This window comes from Motacilla alba, chromosome 1 (genome assembly GCF_015832195.1).
Source record: "Motacilla alba alba isolate MOTALB_02 chromosome 1, Motacilla_alba_V1.0_pri, whole genome shotgun sequence".
Lineage (NCBI taxonomy): Eukaryota > Metazoa > Chordata > Aves > Passeriformes > Motacillidae > Motacilla > Motacilla alba.
Genome location: NC_052016.1, coordinates 74147064 through 74169812, shown reverse-complemented (window position 1 = coordinate 74169812; position 22749 = coordinate 74147064). Strand labels below are relative to the sequence as shown.

The following is a 22749-nucleotide window of genomic DNA, read 5'->3' as shown; positions in this document are numbered from 1 at the left end:
TCTGTTTCACTACTCAGTTTACAATTAGACATGTTAAAGGACTCTCGTTAAAACTACTTATATTAATTTAATGTAAACAATGACCGTTTTGTGCAATGTGTGCCAACCAATGCATTAAGAACAACTACAGAAACAGAATGGTCAAGTGATTTCCATGGTAATTTGCACAGCAGGTTTCTTCTACAAATCAGTTGTACAAACATGATAAAAAAATAGGCATGTTTCCATAAAATAAATATTTCCTATCTAACTGAAGACTACAAAACAGGACAAAAAAATGCAGGCAATCCAGGTGGGGGCATCCTTAATAACTTCTCACATTCACCCATTTCTACTCTTTTCTTAGCTTTAAGAAAATACTAATACAGGATAAAATTAAGTATGTTAGGGATTGCTTTTTTACTTGTGAATCCTTCAAAAGCCTGCAATTGTTTAACATACTATGAAAATAATTAAAAAACTTAGTTAAGAAGTAAAACCAAATCTTAAATTATTCATGTAACTCAGAAAAATTCAGAAACACATAATTTGGGCTACCCTGCTATTCATTAAATTTACATTACTATTTTAGTAAATCACAATTGCAAAAATAAATCCTTTGTATAGTCCTTTCAACTGATTGTTGTTAAAATTATCATGAGAAACAGAAATGACACAAGGTCATACATAACTTTTAAATCTCAGACAAGTTGTATCCTGCTTTTGAGTGACAAAACTCAGAAGCTAAAGCTAAGAACATTTTGAAGGCCCTATTCTATAAAATTAGTTTTCCAGAAGTCTGAGTTCATCTACTTTTAACAAAGTTCATTCCTTAACAGTTATCAGTTCAGTGTATTTCTAGCTTCTTGTAGGGCACTGTTTGAAGATAATGAAACAGCTAATATATGACACTGGATTCCATTACTGTCAATCCCACATGCATTACAGAAATAGTGATTAAACTGCTACAGAAGTAAAAATAATACACATCATGTTTGCTCATTAGATTTCTAAAGTAAATTTTTCTTTGTATTTATTTTTGCAATGTGAGAACTACAATCAAGTGATGCAGACAGACGTTTCCCCTTTACTTAAATACTCTTTTCAGAAAGGCTTCACTAGGAAATTATTAATGGAAGCATTTCAAGAACTGTTCTAGTCAAACAACACACAACTCTCAAGTCTAACACATTGATTTTAATGCCAAGAGATTCTGTTCACACCTCTCCTTTTGAGATTTTTTTAAAATGCCTTCAAATTTAGATCTGACCAATAGGTTTCAGGCCTAGTGTGCCAATAGCTGTTCATCAGCCACCGTCTGTCACTTTGGTACAAGCTTTTCTGTGGGTTGTGGAATAGAACAGAAGGCAGAACTTCCATCCAGTATCCTGGGACATCCCTGCTATAAAAAGAGGATGGCTGCTGCACCTGGAACACTTGTTAGAATGGACTTCTCTTTTTCATTAATCTAAAGAAATTTACCAGAGCTCAACATACACAGAGCCCAGAAATACCACTGTATCCCTTATCTCTTCTTTCCCTCTTGGTCACTCACTCAGGCCACAAGATTGCCAGATGGATTTTTTTCCCCCTATTCACATTTATAAATTCCAGAAGGTTCTTTTAAACAAATACAAGCACATTCAACTAAATCTGATTTGATTACACAAAGGGAGTTCTGGTCTTCTAAACCCCCACCTCAATCCATCATTTTAATTAACTGATGGTTTTCTTAAAAAGATCAAAAGTTCGCTTGTATTAATAATTTTGGTAATAAATGGCATGCAAAAGTTAATTTTTTTAAAGGACTTATCTAAGTATTTTGGTAACTTCTGTAAGCAACATAATAATACTAGGAAGGAAGAAAGGCAGCACCATTTTCTTAGTGATAGTACTGAGACCAGTGAATCTTATTGCACCTTCTTAGGTTCCTTCCAAAGAGAACCAGAGCATCAATTTGGACACAGCTGTTCTTCAGAGACACAGGTAGTGTCAGGTGATCAACTCCAAGTTTAGTACTAATACAATTACCAAAGCAACAACACTATCTTTTAATTTAAGGTAACCAATAATACATTTTACTTAAACCTAACTAACATCACAGATTTCTGTCAAACGAAGGACATAAAGCTAATTCTGTGTTTCTAAGAGAACTAAACTTGGCATTTGCTCTCATCACACCCCAGCAGTTCATTTCTGTCCAGTGACTTCTCTTGGTACTAGTGGTAGTATTTATGAAGCCACACAATATATCTGGTTGGAGAAAATCAATCCAAAACCAGACTAATACCCCTTCCACTTTTTCTTTCCCACAAAGAATGTCCCTCATGCCTTTAGGAGGGATAAATCTTAAAATGTGATTTTGCAGTTATACTGGTTCCTATGCAAGTTATCCTAGGCTGCTCATGGAATCCACCCTGGTCAGAGAAGAAATACAATTCTGAAAAAAAACCCTGTTGTTTCTCTGTAGCAAATCTAGACACTTAAAATTTCAAAAAGGATCACTTAATAACACCAATAAATTTCTTAATAAGACCTGAAAAATCCCACGATTGAAAAACTTCCTTTCATGTATACCAAACAGTTTATTACATTTGCATTAGAAAAGCAAAATAGTATATATAATCCAGGTAATTGAGGTCATATGTACAAAAATTTATTAGAAACCACAGATTAAGTTCTCCATCAGAAAACTACATACCACTTTTGTGAAATCCCCGAACTTGATTTTCATTTTTATGTTTCCAAGCAGAAATGTTGCAAGTTCCATTTTGACCAAATACTGTGCTATGTGTTTTGGCTTTTTGAAAACAGGATTGCTTCTCTGGAGATTTTGTTCTCAGCAACTGATTGTCCTTATGGCTTAAAACAGAACACTCCTAGGTGAGTAAGAAAGAGTTAGTTTTAAAACCATTTTAAAACCAAAAATTCTCCAAAAGAAACAAGATCCAAGATTAGTAACTGCAAATTTCAAGTGTAGTAAGTACCTTAAGTACTAATTCTACCCTTGTGAAATGAGAAAGAAATGAAGTAACACATTTTCTCTACACAGATACTTGAAACATGCTGTCTGCAAGAACGACCTCATTTCAAGGGCTCGCATGAATGTCTGAATGAGCCTGACTTGAATCTTTCAGCCAGCAATGTCTGTACTTTTTTCTTTTCATTCCCTGAGGTTCTCAGTTGTAAGATCTGAATGAAGCACTTAATGCCTTCACACTTTACTCCTAATCTAAAAAGCAAAAATTGGCTTAGTCCTTGAACTGTTGGATCCTGACTAACAGTGGGAAAAGGCAGCTGTGTGACATTGGCAAGTCCCTCTAGGATGGGTTTGATACCAGACACGTGATTCTGGCAAGTACATGCACACATGAAATCCATGTCCAACAAAGTGATGGGGGCAGGAACTTAGATGAGTATTTTTAGCAGTTAATGACAAAATATCTGTTGTTCTTGTAAGGGCACATTTGTCCTGGTCTTAATTTAACAGTTTAAAATTAGGTATCAGTGGTCTGTAAGACACCATCAGTCAGCACTTCCCCTTGGCAGAGAAGTGGCTTTTAGCATGTCACATCCAGAAGTGAAGTCAGGGCTGAATGGGTTTACTTGAACTAACGGTCAGTACTGTCTATCCCTGAAGGACTTTCAAGACATAGCAGACCATAAACTACTAAGTTTGTAGCATCATGTGACCAGAATTACTGAGAGGAGATGATCTTTGCTCTCTTCCCTAAAGAAACTAGCCTTGCTTCCAAGTCTCTGGAAGAAGTAGAACTCTTTCCTATCAGTCACAAGATTAAGGGGTTGGGAGCTTTGCTAGATATGTATTAGCATTTGTAATGTGTTTTTCAGATAGGTCCTCAAAGGGCTTATAAAAAGACTGTGCCCATGCAGAAAGCTCCCCACCAAGTCAGCATGCCAGGTATGGTCTAGGACTCAACACTAAGTTTATAAAAATTAGCAGCAGACAATTTTTCTCCAGAAATGTCCTCCACAGGCACATGTTTAAAACTTAGCAATAAATGAAGCAGCAAGAACAAAAGAAACAAAAATTATAGACAGACTACAATAGTCATAACAGCCTTACTACTACTATTCATGCATATACCTCAGTTTCCTCCAAAACAGCCTTTGCTTTTATGATAAAACATGAATTTTTTTGCCAGTTTAAGATATTTGTCCTGCATTTATTCAATATAGTCTCTGAACTGACACTACATGAACATCTTTATTATCATCTGACAGTCTCTCCCCTCAGGCTCCCTGAAACCAAATAAAACGGGGAATGGATGCTTTAGACGGGAAGCCTATCGCTTTTTAACCACAACTCCTACCTTTGTTCTAAGCAGCTGAGATTTATTCTGAAACACAATAGTGTTCACATCATTTTCTCTACAACTGTTTTCAGCCCCTGCAGTATCCATAATGCTGTTTCCACAAGTCTGTGTATTGTAACCACTGTCCACCTGAAATCAAAAAGCAGGGCTTGAAAAACGTACTGGTCATTTAACACAAATAAATCCCTCAGACACCTGGTATGATTTGCATTTGATTAACAGAACTTAATCCAACAAACCAACTATGACCAGTTAATAACAAAAGCAATTTGTAAACAGGTCTGTCAGCATTAGTTTGGATCAAGCTAAATATACTAATGTACAAAGCAACACAAAAATAATTGCTATGCTAACTCCACCAAAAGAGGGGATGAAGGGAAGGGATAAAAGTCACCATACTGTCTGGATGCCATATCCAATAAGAGAAAATAACAATTACTTCCAGATTAGTATACATATTCCAAGTCATGTTTTACAGAGAAACCAAGAATTATATTTTTACCTGAATACTACTGTTGTCACAAGGAATTGCGCTGCTTTCTGCAAGAGGTGACATGCACATGCGAGAGCTTTCAATACTGAAAGTAATGCCTGTCATAAAGCTGGTCATTGGTGTATTGCTACTGCCAATTGTTTCTTTCATCCAAGTGTTTTCCTCTGACACTTCAGCTGCATCAGCCATGTCTACGGTATTATTTTCCTTTAAGCCTTCTATATCCTGAAATGATGACAACCTTTGATGACAACCTTCTGAGTGATCTGGTGCAATAGACACAGTTGCCACCACGAGATGTGTACCATGTGCAAAAGTATCACCGTCTTCCTGATGTACCTTTATTCCATTATCCATTTCTGGGAACCGAGCCTCTGCTGGAGAAGTGTTTTCCTTGTCTTCCTCATCCTCATGATTCTCAACTGCAATTGGTATTCTAATGACTGAAGTCTGATATTGGGCAGTTCCTCTGCAGGCTCCAAGTCTCATAGGAGAGCAATTTTTGATTGGAGAACAACCATCTATGTATGGACTTCTTGTGCTTGGGGGTGTCATTCTATTTGAGGAAGGAGGAATATCTGGAGAACGAAATGTAAATTTTCTTTGGTCTGAAAAAAAATGAGCAAAGTTTAACTTCACCTGATATCTGATAGAAAAACTCATCATTCTCAAGGCCCTGCAGTCCACTGAATAATTTATAGCCAACTACAGAATATTTCACTGACTGTTGCCTCCCAACCCAACCAAACAAGCAACCCCAAAAACCAAACCCACCACCCAAACATTTCAGCTACCATGGTAAAGGCCAGGTTTTATCCCACCCAATTTCTTTTCTATGGCATCATTTGCTGTACTGGAGACCTTGTATTTTTAAAAGTCACTACTATACAGTATTCAAAGGGAAATGGGTGAAGGCTGGTTTAGTGTAGTGCATTAGTCCCCCATTCGTTTTTTCCTAAACAAATGTCAATACACAATCTATAGGCATTTAAGTTTTTGGCAGCAATGAAGTTTAAGATCAAACAAGTGAGAAAATACCTGTGCAACCTCCATATATAATGGTGTAAAATAACAATAATCAAAATGTGTAAAAGTCATGTATAAATATGTATAATCATACCAAACCTGTATAATCGTGTATAAACAAGGCATTAAGCCTTACTAGGTATGGACACAGCATGAAACAGTGACATTTTCTAGAGCAATGAGGACATAAAATGTTTGTGATTTCTTGATTAGTCATTTCATTTCAAATAATCTTCATGATGGCATGATTTGAAAGCTCAAGTTAAAACATTCTTTGCCCATTGACACTAAAATGCCTCAGGCTGGGCCAAATCAGAATTGTAACCTAAGTTCAGGCATGTGGCTCCTACATTAGATTAAATTAATCCTTTTAACTTTTTCTTCATTCTTATTGGGTCTCAATGCCTTCTTGTAAAATATTTTTCCTAGCTGATCAGTTGCAAGCATATACATTTCACTGTTTCACATATTTCACTGCTCAACAGCAGATGTGTTATGCAGGAGACTGCTGGTCTGCCAAGCACAGAAACTCATCTCCAAACAGAAAAACATTCCACTAAGAATTTGGAAGGTTTTATAATAAAAATATATTACTCAAGATAGAGTAATACATATACAATTAAATCATACCTGAGAGTGGTGTTTTTCTTATGTGAAAAGCAATTGGTGAAAAAGCAGGAGAACCATTAGGTGCAGGAGAGCCCTCTGAAAATGGGGGACTGGTTATACTTCCCAGACTGTAAGTTCTTGTTCCTCCCTGAATAGGACTTGATGAAAACTGACCCTTCAGAATAAAAAAAAAAACAAACACAACAACAAACCCACAGAGCATTATTTTCATAATGTAAACTGTGGCTAATATGTATATATAATTAAACTGTGGCTAATATGTATATATAAAATATGTATTTTATATATGTATATATAAAATATATATATATGTATATATGTATTTTAAGTAAAATGCTTAATATGGCAGCACTGGGAAAGACTAACCCTTTACAATGACAATCTCTAGTTTGGCTTAAATGCTCCAATTGTAGCTCTTCACCTGGACCCTATGCCTCCACACAGGGGAAAAGAGCAATGGACACAAATGGTCACCTAATAACAGCTAGGACTATTTTATCCACTATATTTAAGAATTATGAGAAATGTAAATAAAGAATTAATGCTATCTATGTATCTAGTCAAGTGTTTAATCTAAATTTCTTACTCGTATCACTGCAGATGAAAGTCAGCCACTATTTATATTTTAATATAATCCAATCTACTTAATTCAGCAGTAGATACAAAAGTGTTTCTCTTTAAGAAAAGAGAATGACCTTGCTTAAAACTATCATGCAAATAAACAAAAAACCCCCACCAAACAACAACAACAAACCCCCAAGAAACCAAAAACCAAACAACATCAACAAATAACCCCAGGCCAAAACCCACCCCCTCACCCACCCATCACTTCTGGCACTATAATTATATTGTAGGAATTCTTTACTAGGTTACCTTTTTTTTTAAGCTACACTATCCTAGTGGAGGTAGGTTTTTTCCATGCACTTCAAACCACCACAGATGAAAATACATCACCTACACCACTTTAGCTATGTCCACATGAGGATAAGGTTCATCTTGTTTAATTTAAAAAATGGACATTTCGTTCTGTGTTCTAATAAATGTCTATTCATCTGAAAACTCTGGCCAATGGGAAAGAAAAAGGCATATTTAGCACTGCACTTCAAAGACCCACAAGTCATTTCTTTCACTATAAATGAGCTTATGAGATTTAAAGGAAATATAATTATATCACATGTTCATATCAACTGTTATTGTAGGCAGCAATTCATGGATTTAAACAGGACTCTTTCTGTAGACACATTTTATGGGGAAAAAAGGACATGCTTTCAGCAAGTCTTTTGTATGTTTTAATTCCTACTGCCTTTTCATAACAAAATTAAAACATAATTCCCAATACAAAAGAATAGCAGCATAACAAAATAATTTGAAATAATAAAGTCAGTAATATATTCTTTCAAGACTTTTGTTCACATATTTTTTTGAGAATTTGAAAAAAAAAAAACCCAAACAAATAAAAAACCCCAAAGCTTTAGACTAACTCCTACTCTCTCATAAAGTACATGCCACCCAGCCTACAAAACAGGCTACTTACTGAACTAGATGTGTCCAGGGGGCTTCTGCACCGGACTGGAGATAATTCTATTGAACAAAGCACTCCAAGTGGCTGACTACCACATGGACTATGCAAAGAAGGGGACAAACATGCAGATACATTCCCATTTTCTTCTAAAAACAGCTTTCTTCTGAGTGATGAAGAGCTCAGATTTTCCTGAGACTGATCTGCAAATTCATCAGTTCTAAAATATTCACCTAGAAATGTGGGGGAAAAATTGTTTCCAACACGAATACAGAAAAAAAATGCATTCCATTACAGAGACATATATAATTAAATTAAAACATTTAATCTAGTTTACCAATACAGCAACTAATCAATCTGTTTAGGCACCTATCCCAAAGACTTGCTTGTCATCCCTACAAAAAGTCACTTCTGTCTACTAAGGGTCGTTGCACTTCTACCTATCATCCCTTAATACTAAAGTCTGAATTAAAAAAAAAAAATATTGGCTTCTATATAGTTATTGATCTTTCTCCAGAACTGTATTATTCCTCATGTCTGAGGTGTCAAACAGGGATTATTTTACTACCCAAGCAAACCTAGACTCTTTTTCAGGTCTCCCATATGCTTTGATGATCTTCATGATACATCCAGAGGCAAACCAGATTAGACTTCAAGAAAGTACAAGTAGTTAGCCATTTACAGTAGGAAAGCATAAATTAAGACCTATTATAATATGCTCAGGTTTACCAGATTATTTTAGATTTTTTTCTCTTGCTCTATTCTAGTTGGATATTCCCTGTAGGAGAAATTTTTCATGAACTCCCAAACTATGAATTGATGGAAACACTTGTTAAGACAAAAAACAAAGGCAATAAATATGTTTTGCTGGCCCACAGTCACGGTTCTGAATTTCAGCACTGGGATATGAGCATGCAGCCAAAATGCTCTGAGCTGGCTGCACCCACTGTTCCCACCTATGAGCTGTAAGATCAGGCCCTTCCAGCCCCTGTGCCTGAGAAGGTGGCAGCAATTGCTTGATGCAGCACTTATAATCAGACAGTTAATCTGGATTCCTGACTCCTCACTCAGCAGTCATGGCTTTTTTTGCCACCACACAACTTCTAATCCCCACCACGGTTTCAGGTACACTAAAGCCAGAGTTACAGCTCAGCTTTACTCAAGGCAAGGTTGGCCTTTGAGACTTCTGGCTGGCATCTGTACAAACAGCTCTGGTAAGACAAATTACTGCTTTGTTTGGGAGTGGCACAGGCTATCTAGAATCACAGAGCATCCTGAGCTGGAAAGGAGCCACATGGATCAATGAAGTCCAACTCCTGGTCCTGCACAGGACCTCCCAAGAGTCACACCGTGTCCGTGAGAGCACTGTCTAAACGCTCTTGAACTCTGCCAGGCTGGTGCTGTGACCACATCCCGGGGAGCCTCTTCCAGTGCCCAACCACCCTCTAGGAGAAGAATCTTTTCCTAAAATCCAACCTAAACTGCCCCTGACACAACTTCAGGCCATTCTCACAGGTCCTGTCAGTGGTCACCAGAGTAGAGAGACCAATTGCCTGCCCCTTCTCTTCCCCTCATGAGGAAATTGTAGAAGGCAATGAGGTATCCCCTCAACCACCTGCAGGCAGAACAATTTCCAGTCATGTAATAACTGTCCATTTACAATACATACAACTTTCATTCATACATTTAGTTTTAAATACTTCACAAGACAAACCCAGCCAAAAATAATAAAAAAACAAGTTTTCTATTTGGACATTCATAATTAAATTTAGATATTACATGACATACCTAGTATTTTCTCTAAATTAAAATCCACTGGCAAAGACAGTACTGTCTGACAAGCAGCTGCAACGAATAAAACAAAATTAGCTTACAGTGTCCTTTTGCCAAAGCTGTAGAAGCAAAAATTTACTTTCAAATTGCACTGCAACCGAGGTATTTAAATTACAGTTGCAATAAGGAACAGTGTTAATTAAAGTACGATTCTGATTTGACAACACTGCATGCAGCACACTAGGCTTAGAGATAAAAACCCCAGAGTTTTAAGAACGCCTCCCTAGAGGCTTTCATGTTAACTGAGAAGAGAGGTCTCTGAAGAAAGAAAGGATTCGAAAGGAAGTGGCAGAAAAATCAAAATATCTCAGGGGAAAACAGTAACTATTTATGTAAAATAATACCTTTAAAAGATTTATTAAAATTTCTGATATTTTTTGGCATAGAAAATAATCATGATTAGAGAATCATGATTCTCTAATCAACCTAAAAAAACCCAGCATATTAAAGGTTATTTGAAACTGTAATTTACTTATAAATCTGAAGCTCACATTCACTTTTTAATCCAGAAAAAGTAAAGACACTGAGTTGGAAAGAAATGCCCTCCACAGTCTACAGGGGACTTATTTTATTACTTGAAAAAATACAACTGAGTATAATAGAATTAAATTCCTATAAGAAATGGATATTAAAATTAACAGTACTATACAGTTCAAGAAAAACTATTTCTAGAGTAACACTAACAAACAAATAATTTCCTTTAGAAATTAAATATCTATTAAAAATGCATTATTTTTGTTCAGAGAAAGCCTGTAATTTTAGGCATTGCCTTTTACTCACCATTGCTTTTCCCAGGCTGCAAGCTCAGCTGTCTTCCAATCGGAGAAATGTCATTTATATCTATGGCTGGAAAACATAGAACTTAAATTTAAACATGCACTGCATATAGTTTTGAAATGTAGCAACATTAAGTTAGAATACTTAATACAAACAAACAAAATTTCTGCATCGATGTTTGGAAGAGATTAGAAAGGAGTACTGAGAAAAGGTTACCCTAATAGCTATTAAGAGAATTTCAGCGTATTTCTATTAAAAAAAAACTTAGCAAAGTAGCATCAACATTGCCCAAAACTTTGTCTCCTCCTGTCTCTCCATGACATAGATTTAAAACAAACTAGTTCATGCTTAGCTAAACAGTAAGTAAACGTAAAACACATTTCCAGAAAATCATTCTGTCTGGACTGGAGAAAAGTGAACATACTCTTAAACTTTTTTTATGCAGCTGAAGAACACATTAGACCATTTTCTTTCACCATTCACTTTACCAAATTTCAGATTATGCCATATGTTCTCTGCCTTTAAAGTGACCACCTTAGAACTAACAATTAAAAAAAAACTATCCACAAGCTGCATCTCCTTTATAAAAAATTTAAGAGCTTAGCCTTTTCCAAATCTTCCAAAAATCCCCACTTATTTAAGACTTTCATACCAAACAACAGGGCATGCAAATAGTACTTTCTAGCTCACATTTTCCATCTTGTAATCAATATGTTCTGTATTCTGCTGGTTACATATAAACTTCAATAAGAGCATTAAGAACAAAATCTAACAGTGGCATAAATGAAACAAATTTAGAAAACCCACCACTAGTGGCAGTGAGCTAGCAGGATGACAACAGGAATTTATGCTGCTAGTAAGGGTAAAAGAATACAGAATTCTATTTCCAATATGCTATATGGTGAGGACAGCAGCTGGATAAAGAGGACGTGCAAATATCTGAAGAAAAAAGTGAAGTAGAAGACTTGGCTATTACTAGTATCAACACAGTTGATAGCTACAGATAGAAAGTTAAGTGTGTAAATCAAAATGCTCGCAGACAGATTATTAATGGAGAAAAGTTTAGGAACAAAGACCAAGAATAACAAAAAGGAAAATTATACAAGACTTTCAATTAATAAATAATTTTTAAATAAAGAAAGCTCTTGGCAACAAAAACTGAAAATCAATCAGTTGTGCCATATTTCATCCCTGGTTCTTAACATTTAAATTGAGGTTGAAAAAAAGTTATGCTTGATAAATTCTCCAAAAGCTATATTATTTTGGGTGGACATACAAAAGTAACTTACATTTAGTTGAATTAAACTGAGAAACTTGCTTGCCTTCATGTTCAATCCAAGGAGAAGGAACTATGAGTTTTTTTGTGAAAAACTGGAGTAGAATAAAAACAAACCATCTCAGCACTTTTTAAAATTTTCAACTTTAAATTTAGACTAGTACCCTGAACAAGAAAAAAAAAATGTAGAACATTTCATTATTTTAGGCTCAAAGAGGTTAAAGAAAAAACAATTTGAAGACCCCTATGTTCTTTATGACCTCAGATACTTCAAGTCTGCAGAGTGAAAACTACACACAAGTTTCATTTAACAGTAATCACTCATTTTAAAAAAGGAATTGTCACTACCATGCTTCTTCCATAGTAGTTTAAAAATAACTAGTTTTAAATTTTCAGTTTGTTAAGTTTTATTTTGACAATTGAGCATTTCACAGAAGTGACAGACACTGAAGTAAAAGTGATAAACCAAGGCTTTCTGGCAACATTATTAGTGTCAGTGTATTTGGCTAAACTGGTTAGTGGTAAAACACTTGAGTACTGGCAGTTTAGTCTTTTTCTGTGAACCAGAAACTCTGTCTACCATCACAGCTGCACTGAGAAACACCCTGATGCTGAGGAGATGAACACTATTACAAAGCTTCAAGAAACACACGGCAAATCCTGTTCTCAAATAAATGCAAGACTCAAAGTAAATTAAAAAAACTCAGCTGGAAACATGCAGCTATTAAAGCTATAATTTTTATCAGAAACAGAGTTTCAAGCTGTTCAGCTGCATAATCCATTCGGTTATACCTCACAAAGAGGAAATACCCCTTTTAAGCAAATTTAGAACAACAAAGCATCTTAGCTGCAGGTCAACTACACAGGTCCTTTATGGAATCATAAAACATTTTTTGTTTGTAGAGGCAGAAACTGATAGACCTGCTATCAGAGACTTATTTATTTTTTTTAATTGAAAATAACATTGAAGATTTCTGTAGTGAATATTTTAAACACTTCTCTTTTCCTTCTCTGCTACCCAAATGAATAGTGAAAAACAAAATGAAAAATGGATGGGAAAATACAAGCTACCAGAATAAAGTCTTCCATCCAACAAAGCAGACCTTGGAAGGATAAAAAAAAAAAAATCATATAAATTCTCCAATATTTCAAAAAATGCAGTATTACTCCAACTGTTACTGTAAACCCCTAAATTCTCAATCATTGTTTCTAACCTGAAGTTAATAAAAGTTCTATTACAGCCACATTACCACTAGCCAAGAAAAACAAAAGAAAAAATCTCTTGTTTTGACCTACAGGTGTCTGAAAGAAGAGGGGAAGAAAAGGAGTGTGTGGATTCCAGCTACACCTGCAAGGGATGAGGATGCAAAATCACTTTCTTACTGAAATATAATAGGCTTCTGGGTTTTGAAATCTTGTAAAAGACGTGGATCATTTCTGTAGACAAATCAATATTTGACAGCATGAAGTTTTATTACCTCCTCAATAGCTTTTTGCCTTCTGTCTTCTGTCTCCTTATCAATTCTAAGTAACAAATGAAAAACAACTCAATTATCAAAACCATCACATAAGTAGGAAAATATGTAAAGTCCAGTCATTTAATAATTTATAGATGCTCAAGAGGAACTTTATAAACTAAATTGCACTAAACCCTAAATCTTAGGATGTTTTTACTCTTACATGCAACGTTCTCATACATAAGTTCAGAAATATAAATGCACTTCTCAATTCAGTTGATTTGGAAAATATTTGTACCATTTAAAAGCACATAATAGCAAATATTCTGTTTACTCAGCACGTCTGGACAAAAACTCAATCATAACTGATCTACTTAAAATAATTTCATATGAATGTATTTTACTATTAAAATTCACACGAGATTAGACTTGCACTATAAAGCCAAGCAGACTAAAAACCTGAGCTGTAAGGAATTAAAGGGCAACTGAAAATACTCCTAGAATTTGCACACTCAAATTCCTGACACAGCCCACTTTGCCAGCACAGAGTTCTCTCTAGTCAAACACCCAGTCTGCCACAGCTTCTTCAGTTTCAGTTTCTATCATATTTCAGTTTCTAACAATAACTGTATTTCCTTATGCAGCTTTTAACTTAATTTTTTTAAAAAAATACTGTAGTTACTTCCTGCTGTGTGAGATTCTATTTTTATATTTCTTCTAACGGTCACCTTCAAGCCTGACTTTCGGTTACTACAGTGTGATTTACTGTAAAATTTTTTGAAGCTTATAGATGTTCATCATTTTCTTAGCTGAACCATCTAATACTTTCATTCACAGTTCATATACCTGAATTACCCTTGGATAATTTCAGAAATCAGTCAGATAACAAGATATTAGATACACAAGCATACACAGATGTGACAAATACATAAACTCTCATAGCTCTCTGTTTTATGCCCATCAGACTTAGACTATATCTGTAGTGTTTAGACATGCCACCTTCAATTACATCTGCTTAGATGATGCTGAAGTAACAGATCTATGGAGCACTTGCAGAGTTATTGTACCAAAAAACAAGCTTACAAGCACTGTGGATTCATGTATGTGTATGCACAGACACATGCAAGCATGGACACAGCAAATCTACACATAGTCAAACTCGCCTCTTTCTAGTCACAGCAGATGATTTAAAAAAAAATGAACCACAGTGATTATGAAACAGTGGGACAGACTGAAAGGACCCATTGAGACAATGCATGTTTATACCTATAGGCCATGTCACTCACCATCACTGGAACTATCACCCAAGTCATCTCCATTAAAGCTAGCTTGCTTGAGTAAGGTTCCAGAAACAATGTAATTAACTCCCTTAACATTAGGCTTAAGGCTTTAAAATGTATAAAAAGCATTAGTCTGAAACCTGCTGCCTGCTAGAGAAAGGACAGGAAACATTAAGACCTGGTGATTCAGATACAGCTGGGGACAGTAATAGTCCTACAGCTTTTATTATTGAGAAAGAGAGATGTAGGTTCAGTCAGACACTAAAAACAGTAAGTTATTTCACAGTATTTTTTATGATGAGGGTGTTGAAACACTGGAACAGGTTGTTTGGAGAGGTGGTAGATGACCCATCCCTAGAAACATTCAAGATCAAGGTGGATGCAACTGAGCAACCTCATCTAGACAGAACAGATTCATTATTCTATTCCTGCAGCACTTCATGCCTTGAGGAGCAGTTCTTTCTGCAAGTTTGTATCTGAAAAATGAGCAGGAGAGTCTACAGGAATCACCACAAGGTTCCCCCTGGCTACTTTCACTTGGCACATCACTCTCTACCACCCGCATGTAAAATTATCCCTCAGGATAAGTTCCAAATACCAAGACTGCTTTATCCACCCGTTCTCCTCATGCAGATTATTTTCAGAGAAGGGAAAAAAGTTGAGATAAGGTCCCCAAACGACTTCAAGTAACTAGCACTGGAGCCCCCTCCTTCACATTAAGTCTAATCTATACCTTTGAAAGAGACTGCTGGGGATTCCCCAGCTAGTTTCCCCAGCACATCCACCCTTCTTCAGGAGCCCCAGGGACCAAAGAAGCCTCACTGTAGGGCATTCTGAGAAGATAAACTGTGTTGTAGCAAGGAGCAGAAGAGGTAGCCTGGTAATGATCACTGGCAAGACATTTTCTTGCTTCCATTAGCTGCTCTTATCTGGCTGTCTTCCAAACTGCAATCAGAGTGGATCAGCAGCTCTAAACATTAAAAGGAAGCAACACAGAGGTAGCCTCATCTAAATATTATATCCATATCATGTAAAAAATTGTGTAAGAAGATTTTAATAAAAAGTCTTTAATGTTTTGCTGAAATGTTAATAAAGCAAAAGAACAAGTGTCCTAGTATTAAAGCTAAGTTAGCTGCATAAAAATAGATTGTAAGTTACCTAGCACAGCTCAAATACATTCCTTGGCGTCGAATGTCTTCTGAGTCTATTTCCACAGGATTTATTAGAGCAAGCTGATCAATAGACCATCTGAATTTTCCTGGTGTCTAAAGAAAGAAACAGGCATCTTAATGCTTGCTATTCTAAAAATATAAAAATAAAACCACAGGACAAATCTCAATGGAACAATACAATCACAGCTTCCATACAGTTTCTGTCAAAAAGAATCAAAATATTGTTTCTATTTAATCAAAAGTGTTATTAAATCAAAAGTGTTTCTATTTAAATGATCTACTGTAAAAAAAATTAAGTCTGTCAAGCTTCTTATCCTGCTGGTAATAATATTGCAATGATTAACAACATAATATTAAGTGGAAGGTTACAGCTGGTATTCACAAACTGAGGTGTCAGTTTCTTCTCAATTCCTACACACAGGTCTACTAAAGATCCATAACTTGGGATGAACTTAAATTGCTTCTTCAATCCAAACCGTGGTTCCACAGAAACTCAGTATCCTAACCCAAGTAATCCAAATAATAGAGCAGTCTTCCTTTCACTTCCCATTTCTAAGAAGACCAGAGCTGCAATGCCTGTACATTCTGCAACGCTTCCTTTATAAATGGCATACACAGGGCACAACAAAATCCAATTCAGAAATAAGAAGCTTCACCCCTTTATTTAACAAAGTACTGCTCAAATGTATTTGGAAAATTATCTACCAAGTGAGTCTTTTTAGTTTCATTAGCAGATTCACCTCTACTGCTTATCAGAAAATAATTCAACTGCAAAATGCAATTTGCAGTTAAAAAACCATTTATGGATACACAAAATCTTTGACTTGAATACACAAACAGCTCACTACATAAGTGCAATTAAGTTTTATTTGCAACCAGCCTACTCAGCATCTAAGTAGAAACTGGTTTTCTGCACTGTAAGGAAGACCAGAGTACCACATCCAACAACTGGTCTTTATCTACTTTCTACTGGTTTTAGCACTCAGTCGCTAATATCTAAAGAGAAAATAAATTTAGGCAGGGAGGAAGACAAAGTGGCAATATTAGTATTTAAAAGCAGCATAGCTCTGTGAAGAAAAGAAATTCCAAGTGCCACCAAAGTTCTTTAGCTTGGTACATATGTTGAAGTACACTAAATAAAATACTCCTTTTAATGCATTTGAAAATATTAGCACTGAATCTGTACACAATTACACAACTAACGACTATATCTTACAGATGAGGATTTCGTTGACTTAAAGACTGAAGGACTGGAAACAATCTGCTCCTGAAGAGTATAATAATCACTGGGACTTTCAAACGGATTCAGGATTGTGACTCGTCCTGGAGTTTCTGGTGTTATCTGCATTTTAGCTTCTTCTGTATCACCCATAACACTAAGCTATACCTGAAAAACAGGGAGAGCAGAATTAAGGAAAACAACGAAATCACACTTTTGACATTTCAGGGCCACCCCGAAGGCTTTGGGCAGAGAGAAATAATCATTTTAAGGCACCAGCAACATTTCTAAAACGAAGTTAGCTATGGGTTGGACCTAATGACATAAAGTTGATAAATAAGGCTGGTATGAAGCAAACAGAAACTACGAAAACGAGTTAAGAAAGAACATGAAAAGAGGGATTAAGAAAAGCCAAGCAAACACCCAAACAACCGCAATACAACAAACAAGACAAAAATCCAACAAACAAAAAAACCCCAACTCAGCACCAGAAGCGAGCAAACAGCCCCAGCGGCCGGGGCAGCAATAACGCCCCGGGCGGGTCCCGCTCCGCCCGGGCGCTAAAACCGCCCGCCCTCCGCCTCAACGGGCCGGGGGCAGCGCGGCCCTCGCGGGGCTCCGGCAGGAGGGCACCTCCCGGGCCCCGGCCGCTCCCGCGCCTCCGGCCGCGAAGGGCACGGGAACCCTCAGGGAAGCAGCCCCGCTGAGCCCCTCCTCACACTTCTCCCCGGGACGGTGCCACCGCGCCGAGCCGCTCGCCGCTCTCCCAAGCCCCGCCGCCGAGGAGGCGATGCCGGGAGTGCCGGGAATGCCGGGGATGCGGGCACAGCCACCTGCCGCCGTTATACGACGGCCGCCGCCGCCGCGCCGCTCCCGCCGCGCCGCGCCGCGCCGGGCGGTCCTTTAACCAGCCCCGCCCCCTTTTGGGGCTCTGACTAATCACGGAGCGCGGTGTGCGCCGTCGGGCCAATGGCGGGGCTGCCCCTCTCTCGAAAGGACCAATCGCCAGCGCCGCCACCGCACGAATTCAAAGAAAGCCCGCCCCCGCCGCGCTCGCGCTGTGCCGGGCCGTCACGTGGGGCTGGCGGGCCCGGGCGCGCGCGGGGCGTTCCGGTTCCGGGCGCGGCGGGGTCGCCATGGCGAGCAACGCCGCCAGCCTGAACGCCGTGAGGGAGACCATGGACGGTGCGTGACAGCCGCGGGACAGCGACGCGCGGGATGCGAGGGACACGGAGCGCCTGGCTCCGCCGTGGGCCCTGCACACGGGCGCCTCTCTGGGGAAAACGGGCGCGGGTTGCGGCTGCCGAAAGATGCAGCGTGTGGCAGTTGTTGTTTTACTTCGCGAAACAGCTCGAGCCCCGCGGAGCGAGGGGCTTTGGACCTGACGTGGCTTTTCCTTTTTATGGTCTTGTTTCTTTTTTAAATTTAGCTAGGTATTTAACGTAGAATACTAGGTGGTTTATTTATATGTGAGTGTGTTTATACACATATATTTGCCCTTGTTTCTCGTTGTGTGTAACGGTGTATGTAAGTGACGTGACCTGGCTCGGTGAGTCTTGGATCGAAGCCAGGGGGCTGGAAGTGCCCGGGACGGAGAGAAAGAGAGGAGGGAGCGGCCCCGGGCCGGTGTCAGCGGCAGCGCCCGAGCTGACCTGAACCTCCGCCTTTTGTTGTTGTTCGCGGCTCATGTCAGAAAACCAAAGAACACAGCAAAAACAAAGCCCTCAAAACAACCCAGACTATAATATAGTGCGAAAGCTTTGACAGTAGTCAGTGGTGCAGAACTAAAATAGATTCTGGTATGGAAAAAATTAAACAAACCCCAAATTCAGGTGCCGTTGTGGGATGGGGAATGTGAGAGAAGGGATACTGGGAAATACTTTGGAGATTGATAAGCCGTGAGAAATGTGAGCAGGTGAGTTAAGTTGGGGTGCTCTCTTTCAGCCTGACTGAGGAATCAAAGCTGGCATGTTTTGGAGTTGTTTCTAGATGTAGTGAAGCTCTGGAATTCCACAAAATGTCTATACCAAAAGCTTATATGCAGGGTGGAAAGCAGCCAGTCTGTTGAGGGTTGTTGAATGTGGAGCCTTTCTTTGAAAATGCCCTAATGAGGGAGTAGAGGCTAGGGAGAATGTTCAAGGGATAGTGCTATGAGTTTGTTATTTTCTCAGCATCTTCCCTTCTCTTGATGTTAGAGCTGCTGTTACAAAAAGGTTTTTTAGTAGGGACCTTCATGAGTTGAGCTGGTGTAAAAATTAGCATTTCAGCCACTGATCTTCATGCTCTGACCTGCTGCTGGAGGCAAGGCAGGACTAGCAGGATCATTATGGCTCCTCTGATGCTTCAAGAGGGGAAAACCATTTTGTGCAGATAGAGAGTGACTTCTTTGGGAAGGACAAAGAATATAAGTTCTGGTAACTGTACTTGACATCTTCACTCTTTCCACTTCTGCAGGAATAATTTAGACAAGAGGGACAACAGGCAGACAAAGTAAGGCTTTTGAGAACAGATATGGAAAGTGCACTAATCTTCAGATTTAGGAGCCCAGGCTTCCTGTTTAACTATGTGTATATTTTATTTAGGATAGATACAGACATTTAGCAGTTGTTGTCTGTAAAGTTGTTAAGAGCTCAGAATTGTTGTGGAGAAACTGGTACATCTCTCTGCCAAAGACACTGCCTGCCTCAACACCTAAAGATTAGAGAGGGCTTCATCAGTGTCTGGAGTCCAAGAGCACAGAGTGTTCTTATGCCTCTACCCTTTACCTAATTGGCAGGCATGTTAATTGTTGAATTTTTCACTTAGGGTTGTTTTTTTTTTTTTTCAAAACCTATCATCCAGTATTAAATTTCCTGAACCAGGGAAGCATGCTGTTTATGTTAGAAGCTGTAGCTTTTAGCTTGTGCTGGAAGGTTGAGCATAAATATTGTTGCAAATAGCAATGGATCTATTGCCATCTAAAATCTGCAATATTCACACTGTACAAGTGCTGTAGAATTGAAATGTTGATGAAGAACAGCCTCGATCATTGAAATTTCATAGTCTGTAGGAGCTAAAGTGCTTTCATTTCTTTCTGTTGCAGTTTTGTTTGAGATTTCAAGAATATTAAACACCGGCTTAGATATGGAGACATTGTCTATTTGTGTGCGGCTTTGTGAACAAGGGATAAATCCAGAAGCCCTGTCTTCTGTTATTAAGGAGCTGCGGAAGGCTACAGAAGCTCTAAAGGTAATGCTCTAGTTTAAAAAGCTTATACATTTATTTTTAAGAATCAGATGCACATGCAGCTTACTATACTTCAGTTTGTAGATTGTACTTTGATATGACTCGTTTTTAATCAAGGAAATTAACTGTTCGATAGAGGAGGCAGCGAATACAACTGAACATGAAACAGGAACTTGTACAAATAACATATTTTGTAGAAATAAAATAATTAGACTAACTCTTCAGAAGGAAAAAAACACAACCAAAACTCACATATTTTTAATATAGTCACCATTTGTCCCCTTATCTGCATAATATTACAAGTAGATTTCTCCTTTAGCAAGTATCACCTCATTACTACAACCTCAGATCTAGGACTATGCAGCAGTACTTGTAAACAGGTACATGCAGCTTGTTAACATCATCTTAGCATACTGCTTTTACCCCCTTAGCCTGTGCTTTGAACCTTTCCAAAGACCAGAAAGAGGGGATTTTGTGACATGTGTATGTATAGGACTTCTCATATATGTGTATTTACCTATTTAACTAGTAGATGGTTAAAAAAAATCTCAGTTGCCTTTTAAAGGATTTTCATTCTTTACTGTCTACCTAAACATCACAGACAGGATTTTTTACTGCTGCATTTTATATTTGGCTATTTTTGACAGGTGAAAGGGGAAGCCTATGTCTTGTGTCTATTCTAGAAGACTGCATACTTTATTTTTAACTTAACATTTTTCTATGCTTATGCATATTTTATATTTGTGTCTATGCTTAAATGTGTGCTTACATATGCATTTAACTGTGTATATAAATAATTGAGAGCTGTTTTACATCTTCCATTGCTTTCACTGGTTTCCCATTCCTGTTGCTCTCCTTTGCCTGTTTGTCCCATAACTGGTATAAAATCTACCTCTGTCATTTTTCAACAACTGTGCTTTGTTGACTGTAGTTATTCAGTGATAAAAATACTAATATTATTAATCAAATAATTGGTAGTGTGATTTATGCAGTTACGATTTGTGTCGTTCTTCTGAGTTTTGTGTCAATAACTAATCAATATGGATGAGGTAATAATTACCATAAATTATATGAAGTAAACTCCAAAGGTAACTATATTTATGCATTTGAGCCTTTCTTAAAAGTTTTAGGGTAAAATGTACAAGATAAAAGCTGCTCAGATACAGAATGTAACACAAGCAAACAGCAGTGGCTCTTCTAGCAAAGGGTGATGTCAGTTGTCAGCATTATTTTCTAGAAAAAACTAGTGTTAGAAAAAATTTCCTAAGTAGCTTTTTTTTAAGACCCCTAGGTTCTTTAGGTAATTAAAAAAAATTATGAGAAAAGATTAAATTTAATCTACATGATGTCTCTTTTGGTGACTTGGGATAATTTTTGTTTCTGTTTCTAGGCTGCTGAAAATATGACAGGCTGACATGGGAGAAGATCTCTGCATGAGAAGAATGCCAAGTTAAACTTACCAGGAGCTCTGAAGATTGCCAGTATTAAGGAAAAAAAAAAGAAATAAGTGTATCTGAAGATTTCAGAGTACTTCTGTAATACTTTTCAAAAGAATGGAGTATATATTAGCTTTGAAAAGTTTTTTAAAAGCTCACCAGTAATGTTATTGGTATTTTTGTGAACTGTTTGTGAATGTAGTGCAATTGTTTTTCTTTGGCATCCTGTACATTTAAAATCATGCCAGATATTGGACATTTGTTGAATTTACTAGTGTGTACCAACAAACCTTGTTAGAATGAGTGCAGTTTTGTCAATGCATCCTTTAGAAGTGGTAGTATGTAATGGGTTTTATCTTTTGCTTTGATGAAAAGCTACATGTGCAATTTTAGTCTTGCTTTGTGGTCCAGATAGGAATAAAGCCCATAGTGACTTTATTTTAGAGCAAGGGCAGTAACTTAAGTCTCAAGCTGAAAGTAATAAATAAAGCATTTTTTAAAATAATGTAGGTCATGAATTGTGCTTTTGATTTCAATTCAAATTGCTGGGAAAACTGTTTAACTTAGATAACAAAAGTTTTTCAGCTATCCATGTAGATATGTATGTAAATTTAAATTCTAGATGACATGGAATGTTTCACAGAGAGCAGATGCTACATTTGTTACACCTGTTCTGACTGTAAGATCTAAAAATATTAAGGCATTATTACTGCAATACAATAGTCAGTGCATACATGAGAAGCATCTGATTTGGTTGTATCAGTAAGTCTTAAACAGCTGCTTGGTAGAGGAATGTCTTCTCATTTAGCACTGGAAACCTTCACTGATGCCAAAACAAGTATTAATGTCCAGTAAGTATCTCTGCACCCAGGAATTCTACTTTGTAAGAAGATGGTTTCTTGTGTGTTCTTCATCTGCTGCTGTGTAAGTTTTTGGAGTTTTTTTTAAAGGCTTTTGATATTTTTTTGTTATGCTGTTTTCAAAGTGTAGCACTAAGGGGACCTAAAGCGACCTGCAGGGTTAACAGGGCAAAGCAGATTTGGAAATGAACCTGGAATCTTAGTTAAGCCAAAAGTTATATTTGTGCAGA

General features: G+C 37.5%; 2 protein-coding genes across 3 annotated transcripts; one reads left to right on the top strand and one right to left on the bottom strand.

Moving 5' to 3' along the window:
• On the bottom strand, nt 1-17878 carry BORA (BORA aurora kinase A activator). 2 transcript variants are annotated; one of them, XM_038127367.1, is made up of 12 exons: nt 17718-17878; nt 16996-17166; nt 15766-15872; nt 13349-13394; nt 11884-11965; nt 10598-10663; nt 9773-9829; nt 8000-8217; nt 6466-6619; nt 4819-5417; nt 4314-4445; nt 1-2858 (listed from the first exon to the last, which is right to left on the bottom strand). In XM_038127367.1, the coding sequence occupies exons 2-12, from the start codon at nt 17149-17151 to the stop codon at nt 2673-2675; spliced, it is 1803 nt and encodes a 600-aa protein (XP_037983295.1). In that variant the 5' UTR covers nt 17152-17166; nt 17718-17878; the 3' UTR covers nt 1-2672. The 2 variants fall into 2 exon arrangements, with proteins under 2 accessions (XP_037983295.1, XP_037983304.1); XM_038127376.1 differs by having other exon boundaries at nt 4819-5387.
• A 145-nt stretch (nt 17879-18023) lies between these two features.
• MZT1 (mitotic spindle organizing protein 1) lies at nt 18024-22168 on the top strand. Its single transcript, XM_038154886.1, has 3 exons — nt 18024-18183; nt 20081-20226; nt 21614-22168. Exons 1-3 carry the CDS (start codon nt 18135-18137, stop codon nt 21635-21637), a joined length of 219 nt encoding a protein of 72 aa, XP_038010814.1. The 5' UTR covers nt 18024-18134; the 3' UTR covers nt 21638-22168.
• Nucleotides 22169-22749: the final 581 nt, after the last annotated feature.

Excerpts from the sequence above, each read along its gene's own strand:
- BORA (XM_038127367.1), bottom strand. The coding sequence starts at position 17,151 with ATGGGTGATACAGAAGAAGCTAAAATGCAGATAACACCAGAAACTCCA. Across the intron at positions 8,218-9,772 it reads TAATTTAGAGAAAATACTAG|GTGAATATTTTAGAACTGAT; the intron begins GTATGTCATGTA and ends CCACATTTCTAG. Across the intron at positions 5,418-6,465 it reads AAGAAAAACACCACTCTCAG|ACCAAAGAAAATTTACATTT; the intron begins GTATGATTTAAT and ends ATTTTTTTTCAG.
- MZT1 (XM_038154886.1), top strand. The coding sequence starts at position 18,135 with ATGGCGAGCAACGCCGCCAGCCTGAACGCCGTGAGGGAGACCATGGAC. Across the intron at positions 18,184-20,080 it reads CGTGAGGGAGACCATGGACG|TTTTGTTTGAGATTTCAAGA; the intron begins GTGCGTGACAGC and ends TTTCTGTTGCAG. Across the intron at positions 20,227-21,613 it reads AGGCTACAGAAGCTCTAAAG|GCTGCTGAAAATATGACAGG; the intron begins GTAATGCTCTAG and ends TTCTGTTTCTAG.